This window comes from Aedes albopictus, chromosome 1, assembly GCF_035046485.1.
Source record: "Aedes albopictus strain Foshan chromosome 1, AalbF5, whole genome shotgun sequence".
NCBI classification, from domain to species: Eukaryota; Metazoa; Arthropoda; class Insecta; order Diptera; family Culicidae; genus Aedes; species Aedes albopictus.
The window spans coordinates 14858322-14869738 of NC_085136.1; the positions used below are offsets into that span (position 1 = coordinate 14858322).

At 37.6% G+C, this 11417-nt stretch overlaps 1 protein-coding gene across 2 annotated transcripts in view; it reads right to left on the bottom strand.

The window, feature by feature from the left end:
• The window catches only part of LOC109431130 (zinc finger protein 358), a 49390-nt gene extending 39321 nt beyond the window's left edge, over nt 1–10069 (bottom strand). The window contains exon 1 of one of the 2 annotated variants that reach the window (XM_029854899.2): nt 9198–10069. In XM_029854899.2, coding sequence (XP_029710759.2) covers nt 9198–9241 — 44 coding nt within the window. In that variant the 5' untranslated portion in view covers nt 9242–10069. The remainder of the gene's footprint in view (nt 1–9197) is intronic. The other variant, XM_029854903.2, reaches the window with a different exon arrangement.
• Between the last annotated feature and the right edge of the window lie 1348 nt (nt 10070–11417).

Consider the following 11417-nt stretch of genomic DNA (forward strand, 5'->3'; position numbering starts at 1 on the left):
GAATTTTCTAGAATTCAAAACACAAACCGCTTCAGAGTGAATTTTAGGTCCTTAATAAAAATTTTAAGGTCCGTGTGTACTATTTTGACTGTAGAACAGTCAATATTGCTCCGATTCTAAATGAAATTTGACAGTCCTAAACTATCATAATAACATGTTTACAGTAAAATTTTGAGCCATTTTGGCTGAAAACTTTGGAAGTTAGACAACTTTGAATGTCTCAATACAGTTCAATCGGTTTGCGTATTGTGATTTATGGACACATATACGACCACAACTTTTCAATGGCTAGACCAAATCAAATGAAATTTTCAAACAATATTCCTACATACTTATTTCACTAACAGAAAAAAAAATCATTGCAATCGGTTTAGTATTTCTGTTCCTAGAAATAGATCTATAAAATATAAATTTTATTTTAATTCTTTGTTTGCGCAAGAATCCCAAAGTCTAATTTTCCAACGTCGGAGATATCTCCGCCAATACTTCACCGATTCCTCTGAAAATTTTATGATATCATCTGCACATAATATACTGTTAGTGGTTAAAAAATCAGCCTTTTTTATGCATGCAATCAAAAGTCGTACACTATTTTCCGTGGCGCAATTTGATTCGGTACACCCTTTATTTTCTTTCTTGTATAAGCGGGACGTTTACAAATCATAAAAATAAGTTTTGGTTGTATCACATCCCCTGCGCTGCTTTGTATTATAATTATGTTTAGTTTCAGAGAGCGAACATAGGCACTTGAGCCTAGATATTACAGTCAGGACATATGGAATTAAGGCGAAACTGGATTCATTTCCTCACTTTTTGGTTTTTGATTTTTTTTTTAAATAACGGAGCAATATTTTCAAAATCGGTTTTCGTACACATGTAGAGTATGGATCAAGGTATCCCCTGATTTTTTTCCAGGTGGGAAATGTTTTTCATTTTTGCAGAAACCATTTTTCAACAAAATTTCACTAAAAAATGGTTTCTGCAAAAACGAAAAACATTTTCCTCCTGGAAAAAAATCAGGAGATACCTTGACCTGTAGAGTATGTACGAAAACCGATTTTATAAATATTGCTCCGTTATTTTATAAAAAATCAAAAACCAAAAAAATGAGAAAATGCTTCCAGTTTTGCCTTAATACATATGTCGCATTCCAGGAAGTCAAGGACCAAGGAGTGACAATAACATTCTTAGCAACGTCACTCTCGTACACTTCACGTACATTGCTCTTTATAAAAATGAGCGGATCGTATGAGATGTCCCCATTAATTGATTTTATTGCAATATCAATAACGTTATACAGCAGGCCAGGCCGCTTAAATGCTTGTAATGCATTTTCGATATACTTCACGCACAGACAAACAGACGTAACACTTCGAACACTTTTCGATTCAAATCATAGTCACGAAAACATATTCGCCCAATGCTAAAAGGCCTATGTTTGGCCGACCACCAACTAGGTGGCGGTAGTGAGCAAACGTCAAACTCGAACAAAAACGATGCGAGCACCACGGTTGGGCAGTTGGCCAACTATCAAATTTTGAAAAAGACCGTTAAATCGGTGTACGATGTGAATTATCAGAGTGTTACGTCTGTTTGTCTGTGCTTCACGTATTAATAATGACAAGAAAAATGGTAGTCAGTTCAAGCATTTTCCAGGATTCTTTCAATGAATGGCTGTGATGTGTGGACTGGACTAGACTTGACTCACATTTTCAAGAGCACTAATCTTGAAAATTCGTAAACAAATGGATTATTGGATTATCTTCCTGTTTTTGTAAGTGAGCAAAGCCAGGATAAACAAATTCGACGTGGTTCAATGCTACGTTAGGCTGATTTGTGCATCTAAAGTATGTATGTAATGTTGCATTCGGGTTTTTGATGCTCCACTTTCAATACACTAAGATGTTTGCATTTGTGTCAGTTAACAGTTTCGTGGAAGAGCCCTCAAAAGAAGGCACATTCACTTGCCTTTTCATCAGCTCAGAAGCATACTAGAAAAATAATGTATGGAGGACTTTTATCCTGTAGTTGTATCTAAAAGTTTGACAAATAAAGCAAAGGTCGCACACGCACACCCGAAATCGTGAGAGATCTGTGAAGACGATTCTCCACGAGGTGAGTGTAAATTAGCTAGTACCTTCGTAATTTATAATATAGGCAATAACAGTTTGAATTTAACAAAAATTTACGAAGACTTCCATAACACATTATTGCATGCCATACCTCAAGTTACCTTGAAGATTAAGGTGAAGGCCCAATGCGCTTACCTGCATTTTGCCTCACATTTTAAGCAGCATGTAGAGATCCGTCGTACAAATCGGTAAAAAAAGGGTGCTGGGTCATTAGGTCGAAGTACGTTAGGTCGAATGGGGTCTCCAGTTAGCCTATAAGGGATAAGGCTATGGATCGGCAGACAGCGGGTTCGATTCCCGTTCCGATCGAGGAAATTTTATCGACTCCCTGGGCATAGTGTATCATTGTGTTGACCTCACAATATACAAAATCATGCAATGACAGGCAAAGAAAGCCCTCCAACTAATAACTGGGGAAGTGCTCAAAGAACACTAAGTTGAAGAGAGACAGGCCGAGTTCCAGTTTAATAAGCCTCTGCATGCTGCGAGATTTTGACTTTTACTGCGAGCAATGTGGTCAAAATTCCTGCAAGACACAGCAAGAGCAAGAGCAGGACGGCACCAAAACAGGTATGCTCTAGATGCGCGGTATGTCGAAGGCCGTCAAAATATGTTTTAAATATTAAAAAAAAAAAAACATTTTAAAATAATTCATGAAGGATTTTTGAATTTCAGTCTAATGGATTTATAATAATTTGGATGAACGTACTTCGGCCTAATGACCTGATACCATCAAAAAATACTACTCAAAGTTCATTGCGAGTAAGCAAGCAGCAAGGAGCATTTCAAAATCAAAGCGTTCGGTGGGTTACAAGATTTGTGCTCAATAACAATGAGGTAAATAGAAAGACGGCCATTTTGGTGGCCATCTTTGTAATCTAGCAACCTTGTCCTTAAGGTCATACTCCCATTAGAGGTGAGCCTTAACCTTTGGTAGCTGCCTTTTTTTGAAAGTTGTTAATAATTCAAACTCGTGTTATTCTAGATTCGAATGACATAATAAGAGAAAATTCAGAGTTTGGCTCAAAAAGTTTTATATTGGAACAGTGTCCCAAGTAACACATATGTTGTACATGAATCTAGATTACCCCTATGTGACGAAATCTAGTCATATAAGAGTCACACTAACTTAAGATATGTGTGCTCCTCGGTTTATCAAGTTCACTTTCATTCTCATAATTTTTCATTTTTAGCAAGATTTTTTTTTCTGGTAAAATACGAGAGATAGTAATGAACCGATTTCACCACACCCCGTTCTAAAAAATGTTTTGAAACATTATGCAAATGTAACATTGTACATTGTGTATACGTGTTACAATATTTTCAATGCTTTTTTTTCCTCAGAGTTTGAACTTATAGACGCAAGAACTTCCGATCTACTGAACCAACACCAAGTTTTTAAAACGTTTTCAAAAAAATTTCTATAATATTTCTGCTCAATTTAGATTTTTTTAAAAATGTTCGTAGTGTTGTGGATAAGCAAGCTACGCAAACTAGTTCGGTAACATAAGAGTTCCGTTGGCGTGGGTCGATGTTGTTGAAATCGGAGGTCAGTGATGCTGAATTCAATTCAGCTTTTTCTTTTTGTTTTGTTGGTATTCAGTTTAAAAAAAAATCGCTGTAATTGGAGTCTTTCGACATCCAAGTTTCAGGTAACTTACATAACTAACATCTGAATCTAAATCATTACACCTCCAGTGAGTTAAATATTGCTTTTTAAAATTCTTTTGTTTAGGCAGAACATTTTCAAAAAAATTATTGCTTCTAAATTAGTTACTTATTTAAAAACACTTTTTTTTGTTGGAGTGTAGTTTCCGAGAAAATTTCGGTGAGAGAGCCAAATTTCGTTAAGGTGCAATAAATATGTATGTAATATCTCGAAAACTATAAAATATTTTTATGTCACGACCAATTTTCAAAATTTTCTGATAAAAATTTGAAAAAAGTGAGCTTTTTTGGCCACTATACCATTAAAAACGTGACAAAGAAACTAATATATTTCCATATTTGTTGCATCTAATCGTAATATGGCCATGACAACGTATTTTTGATGAAAGCAAAATGGATACATCCAGGATTTTTGTTTTGAATGATTTATTCAGTAAGTCGATCAAAGTATTTTTCAGTGATTTTTTTTAAAGATGTTTTCAGGAATTCCTTCAATGATTCCATCAGTTATTCTTTTAGGGATTTTTTTAAAGAAATTTCTAAAATGATTCATCCACTCACTGCGCCAAGGGTGCATCCAGTAATTCCTAGAAGGATTTCTGCAGTCAGTCCTTCAAAGACTACTCCAGGATTTTTTTTTAGGAATTTTCCAGAAACCCGTTCCTACAAAAACTCTCCAAAGATTTCTTTAGTAGTGCCTTCAAGTATTTTTCCAGCAATTCCCCAAAAAATTTCTTCGCGAATGCTATCGAGCATCACACCAAGGTTTTTTTTCCAGGGTGATGGTACGTATGCTAAATTCTGCCAATGCATGCCTTCCTACCTACCAAATTTCATTAATTTTCAAAGCAAGTTTATTTATGACCATTTAGGACATTTTTGGTCACATTGGCAACATTCCGGAATCTTCCGGTCACCTGGTTTCCCCGGGGAAGTGACTAAAAATTGACCATTCTTGAAACCTGCCTGGAGATCTTGAAGCATGTAATGTATGGAGGAATTGTTGAAAGAATTTAACAAGAAATCTTTGGTGAAATACCTGCTGAAATCATCGACAGAAATTTTGGAAAAAAAAGTTTGTAAATTCGAGAATTATATTTGAAGATATTCTTGGAAGTAAGGAGAAATTCCAAGATGATTCTTTCGTGGAATTCAGGGACTCTAGAGGAATGTTGAAGGAATTTTCAGAGAAATTTCTGGAAGAAAAGTTTAGGAAAGAATTTCCAGAGAAGTCCTAGAAAGTATTCCTAGTAAAGTTCTGAAAAAAAAACAACAGAAGCAGGTCGAATTTGGAAATCTACAAAGGAATTTCCGAGGGACTTCATGTAGTTAAACCTTCGAAAATCTCAGGGAAGAAACCTTCCGGAAAATCTTAAAAAAAAAATACTTGACGGCAAGGTTCCTGATTTCCACTTTTTATCTTCTTCCACATTCGAAGACAGTCAGCAGCGAACGGTTGTCGCTTTAGTTCGTGTGTATGCTTGTCAGCGACGACAGCAAACTCCGGCGAACGGTGGGAAACCACACTTGGAAATTACTCATTCGTCCACATTCGCATCGCAAGCGAATGCGATTCGTGAGTGATGCGATTGATATTGTGCATACGAATTTTTGATGTTTTCGAATTATTTTCTTTGCTAATCTAGAATTTCAACAACAGTACAGTAAAAATGTATGCATTACATGCAAAAATTCTCTTCTACTTATGATAATAGCCGCTTCGATCTCTCACCAGCATTCTTCACCATTCGCCATTCATTCATTCGCTTGCGATCCAAACTGCGACGAATGGCAACGAATATACATGTCAAGCAGCTGGCTCATCGCTTCCCACTGGTGATGGGGTTGCGTGTTTGATCACGACGATCCGTTTGCTGCATCTTTCTCGATTCGCTTCAGCAAAGAGGAGTGAATATGAATGGAGTGAGGCGAATATACCGATCCTTGCTTGACGGAATTCTATGATAAACTCTTGATGTTATTCCTGTAGAATGTCTACAAAGAATTCCTGGAGAAATTCTTCAAGGAAATCTATAGTTATAATTCTGGAAACTATTGTAGGGAACATTGAAGGAATTCCTGGAAAAATCCATCAATCAAATTTAGGAGAAATCTTTGAATGATTTCTAGGGGAGTGCTAGAGGGGAGGAGGTATCCATAAAGAATTGCATACACTGCACACACTTTTGAATCAATGCTTGGAGTAATATTGGATTGAATAACTGGAGAAATTCTTGAGGGTATTCCAGGAGAAATCCCTAAATTATTTTTAGAGGGTCTTTTGAAGAACTTCTGCAAGAGTCTCTGAAGGAAATTCGAGAGTATACTTGAAGGAGCTTCAGAAGGAATCTTTGAACGAATTGTCAGATAATCTGTTGAGAAAATTTCTGAAGGCCCGAGGTGAACTAGCCTTGTGCTAAAAATCTTTCGGTAATAAGGCTGTAATAAGGCTGATACAAATTTATTTTTGACTTTTTGTCTCCTCCCCCTTCAAAAATTTTTGGCTGGATTTCGCATTTTGAGAGGGCAGATGAAAAATATTTATCAAAATATCGGGTCTTGCTGAAAATTCTTTAATAAATCCGATGAGTTTTTAATATTTTTCAGAATAAATGCTTTATTATTTTTATCCCCCCCCTCGACCAGCCAAAGAGTGGTGGGAAAAAAGTGAAATAAATATTTGTAACGGTCTAATTCTCCAGAAACTATTTATAATATGAAAATATTTTAATAGGTTATCTATAGAAATTTCTTAAAGAATGCTCTGGATTATTATTTTTTATAATACAGTTAATCATGTTTTTACGGTTTCTTCAGGTTTTGTTTTAACGGTTCAGAAATTTGATATAGAATGTCTTCGTAATTTTCCCTATGATTTCTTCAGAAATTTGTTTTTTTTTTCTGAAATTTTCTCTTTCAATTACTCAAGAAAATTTGTCAATGATACTTTTAAGAACTCCTGCATGGATTCATCCAAGAAGTTCTTTAGAAAACCTTCATTTTTTGTGGAGGTTCCTATGAATTTACCCTGGTCTTTTCGTCGATCTCCTAAAGTTTTTTTTTCTGCAAAGATTTTTGAAGAAATCTCTGAAGAAATTCCTGAAGTAGGCCTTGAAGAAATTCTTGAAAGAATTCTAGAGAAATTCTAGGAGAAATACCTGACATAATGTTTGAGAGAACCCTTGGAAAATTACTTGGAAAATTAAAAAAAATCAGTTATGTTATTTCTAGGGAAATCCTAAAGGAGTTCCTGAAAGACTCGTAGGAGAAAATCTTTCAAAAAAAACGATTGACTACCCGTAGTTGCTACTCCAGTATGACCAGAGCAGCTACAGTTACACAAGGAACCAATGAGATAGCTGATTGTGACCAACAGGCATCTTCAGTGTGTGAGTATTTATGATCTTCTATTTTTAGACGACAATGGCGCCTGCTACGTCAGGTTGCAAGTCAATGTGAGGTTGGGGAGGGAAATGATGATTGCAATCGCTTGTTGCCTACAGGCCGTTGAGTCCTCTGAGCCTGCGCTAGGTTATGCGGATATCGGAGTGTTGTTGGGAAATGGTAATTTTTGGCGTAGGGGTTCATGCATTGGTGCATGGATGCCAAGCGTAATGTGATAGGTTGTGTGAAGATTACTGAAGCGACACAGTTTGCTTGGATGCATAACTCGCAGGCGTTATATGATAGATTTACACTGAGCTGTGAACGTTGAATGGAACGGACACGGTTTTTTTATCACGATTCTTAAAACCTCTTTAAGACTAACTGGCCATTAAAATGGTACTAGGGAACCCATAATAAGATAACGAATCGGGAAATGCTGGAAACCATTGACTCGACCTAGAAAATAAAGCACAAGTACCAAGTTTAACAGGTAAATGCATGGGAATGGATGATTGGATGGTGAAACAGATTTTTTTTTCAAAGTCTTGTTTTATTGATGAAACTTTTTTTTAAGACACTACACCGTCTTCAAACAGAAAGTTCCCCACAGACTGATCGAATACTTTAGGAGCATAGTAGGTTGACATCAATCTCAAGGTTGCCATGATTTGTTTTGAGCTAAGCAAATGTTCGACTTGTTTAGCCTATTGATTCAGTAAAATGTGCTCTTAAGGTGATACGGGATGACGTGATATTTTTCCTATCTTTCCTCTCTTTCTAACAATTTGCCTCGCGATTTTGGCGGCCGAAGTCTATTTCTGTCTACCCCAATTCTATTCTTGGTGAAACATGAATTCAATTTCCGTCATACCATGATCAAAAATAATTGAGCAACCCAAATTGTGTTCAAAATGCCGGATAAATCCTTCGCAATTCTAGTAAATTAATGATTTTTAGTACTTTTAATGAAAAATCTTTGAAGTTAAAATAGTTGTACCCCAAAATATAACAACCAAAACATATTAGGCAATCATTTTACCCACCAGACTCATAGTGCGCCGTCACAGTGCACCAAAGAATTCTGATGAATCGTGAATTTGTAAATAGTAAGGTAAATACAAACTGACAACACAGAAAATCCTTCCGCCGTCGGCCAAAATTTGGGTACTAGCAGGAAACACTAGAAAACCAAGAAGATAAACCAGTACACATCAATCCAACTGTAAACCTTATCTGACAGTACTAATCCGACTCTGCTGGAACTCAGTCTTGAACTCCCTTTCTAACCCACAATACCTTACGTATACGTCAAAAAGCACTGAACTAGAATGGAACCGCGACCCAATACAGAGAGAGCAAAACACGCATACCACAAAACCACCGGCGCAACTCATCCAGCAAACACCACAAATCTAGTAATCCGTTGGCGTTGACACAATCTCAAAGCCTACTGATGATCACCCACTTTTGGAATCAGTCGGTGGTAATTCCCCAGCATTAACGTGATTTAAAACGCAATTTTTATTTTTTTTACATAATGTTCGATCAATTAATTTTACATTGGGACACGATTGTCGTTTTGCAGTAGTAGTTGTTTGTTGTTTTGTTTGTTGTTGATCATTTTCCTCACCTCGACAGCGTTCGATTGCTTGTTTGGCCGCGCTAGTGCTAGTGGTAGTGGTAGTACAGTACCGAAAGCTGCTGAAATACTAGCATACAATTGCATTGGGGGGGCCCTCGCAAGGGTCCGAATCTTCATCAAATGCCGTTGGTAAAACACAAAAATCATATCCCGCTTTGCTTTGCTATGTTATCCTATTTTAGTAGTTTGGCACTCGAGTTTTGTCCGCTTTTTGCTTATAGTTTAAAGGTGTTTCGTGATTGGTTTCGATTTATTAACTATATGAGAGGAGGTGTTCGTTTTTGTTTGATTTTTTGGTATTGTTTCATTTTTTTTTGTATTTTTTTTCTTACAAACCAGTGCTAACCCTGGAATCTTTTGTACACTACCTCTGGGAGATTTGAGATTTTAAAATTGATTCAATCGAAAACATTTTGCCTTCTTTTTCTTGTATCACAATTCACATCGGGTAACTAGATTGGTGCACTGACGGTTGTTTTGCTTTCGCTCTCTTTCTTGCCGATGGAGACGCGCGATAATTTTGCTTGTTTTTTTTTTTTTGAAAAAAGGGGGAAAATTTTGAATTTTTTCAAAGCACTCTTTTCTTGCACTTGATTTTTTTTACAATGTGTTGTGTATTGCCGTTTTTGTTAGAAAGCCGAAAAGCGAGGGATTTTTGCGTTCATCCCTCTTGGTTAGCCAAAAAAAGGGGTCAAGAACTGTTATTCTTCGACACGTTTTAAATTCTTTTTCCCGACGAGAGGAGGGTCCTCTGGTGTCTTGGCCGGAGGAGGACCAACTCCCCTGAAGCACACTAGCAGTTCAACTACTTCAAAAGAACTATTTCTCCGTCCGACGGACACGCACTTTTCTTCCTCGAAAGTCGGCGAAGAAATGACGGCGCCGCGCGTAAGGAAGCAACCTTCGAGTCCCGACTGCTCGACGACGTCGTCGTCGTCGTCGTCGTCGTTGGGCGTTCGTTTCGTTCGTCGGGAGTGCGTGAAAAGAAATTCATACATGTGACGAAAGTTGTTTAATAACTGCATCACAATTTTACAACAAGTTAATCCGCTGCTGCTGCTGCCGTCGCCGTCAAGACCGAAAGGGGAAGAAGAAAGTGGAAAGTCGGAAAAGTACACTCACTCACACAGTGACGTCGTTGCCGGTTGGACGGTCGACTAGGAAGTAAGGGTGTGCGATATATCAGATGATATCACCAATTGCAAATAGCGACATCAATATACAACTAGGGTAATCTTCCAATTGTTGCACGGCTAAAAACTCGCCTATTCTTGCACACTCCATGTTATTCTTATGAGGTGTGCAACAATTGGTTATTTTATAGCCGTGCAGCAATTGGAAAATTCCTCTACGTATTCTGAATTTTCAGGCCAAACTTAACTGAAATTTCCATTATTTTCCGTGCCAGAGAACCACAGGGTGCGGCAGGAAAAAATTCAAAAGTGTTTTTCAACTTCAAGCCTCAATATCAACTTTACAGGGTTGTTGTTCGGTATTCTTGCTACATGCCCTGCCCACCGTATCCGTCCAGTTTTGACCACCAGGATGTTGTTACATCGTAGAGTGTAGCGAGCTCATGGTCTCCTACACGCCTTACCGCCAAGCAACGTCCAAAGAACGCGTTGCTCAAAAACATCTAGTTCTTGCAGGTCCTACTCGAGTATGGTCCATGTCTAGTGTCCGCAGAAGACCACCGGTCTTATTAGCGACTTGAACATGGCACGTTTGGTGCGGGGGTAATTTTTTTTGACCGAAGTTCTTTTGGAGCCCGTAGTAGCCCGTAGTATTTAACGATTCACGTTATTGTCACTCAATTCCACGTTCAGCTCTGCCACCGTTCCAAATGGGTTGTGAAATGTCACGAAAATGGCATGGAAAAAATGCCCAGTTCTGGCATTCCCAGTGTAAATTTCTGCCTGTGAATACAAACCTTCAATAATGCTACTAAGACATTGAAAAACAACAACAACATCGTCGATACACATTTTTTACAAAAGGCACAGAATTTGACAAATAACGTAATGACATTTTTGTGACATTTTACAATCCTGATCAAAATATTAATGTAATCCGCAAAACAGACAAATTGGCCTGATTTCGTAAAGATCATACTCCATACATCCGGAGCGATGTGGATTATGAGGAGAAAGTCCATCACCTTGTTGCAGTCTCCAGCGAGTTTCAAATGAACTCAAAGTTCATTCCAAATCAGGGCTTGGCTGGATGAATTAACAAAGCAAAGATAACCGTACACATCGTAGTTGCTACCATAGACTAATTTCAAGTCCTCGATGTACCAAAGATAACCATTAAATTTTCTGTGTCCAGTCCGGTACCCAATAAATATTCATTACCGTGCATTTTTTTCCGTGTAAATTGCCTTTCGTGTAAATTATATTGAGCGTGTTATACCTATCTGACAGCTCTGACAGTAAGGGACTCAACATAAATACGTAAGTGGGTACCGAGGATAAGGCAATCCATGAGACAGATGCGATCAGCTGATTTTTTTTGTTTACCATGTATTTTTGACAATCGATTATCGGGGTGACAGTTGAACACAAAGGAATTTGTTAAGCACCGACGAC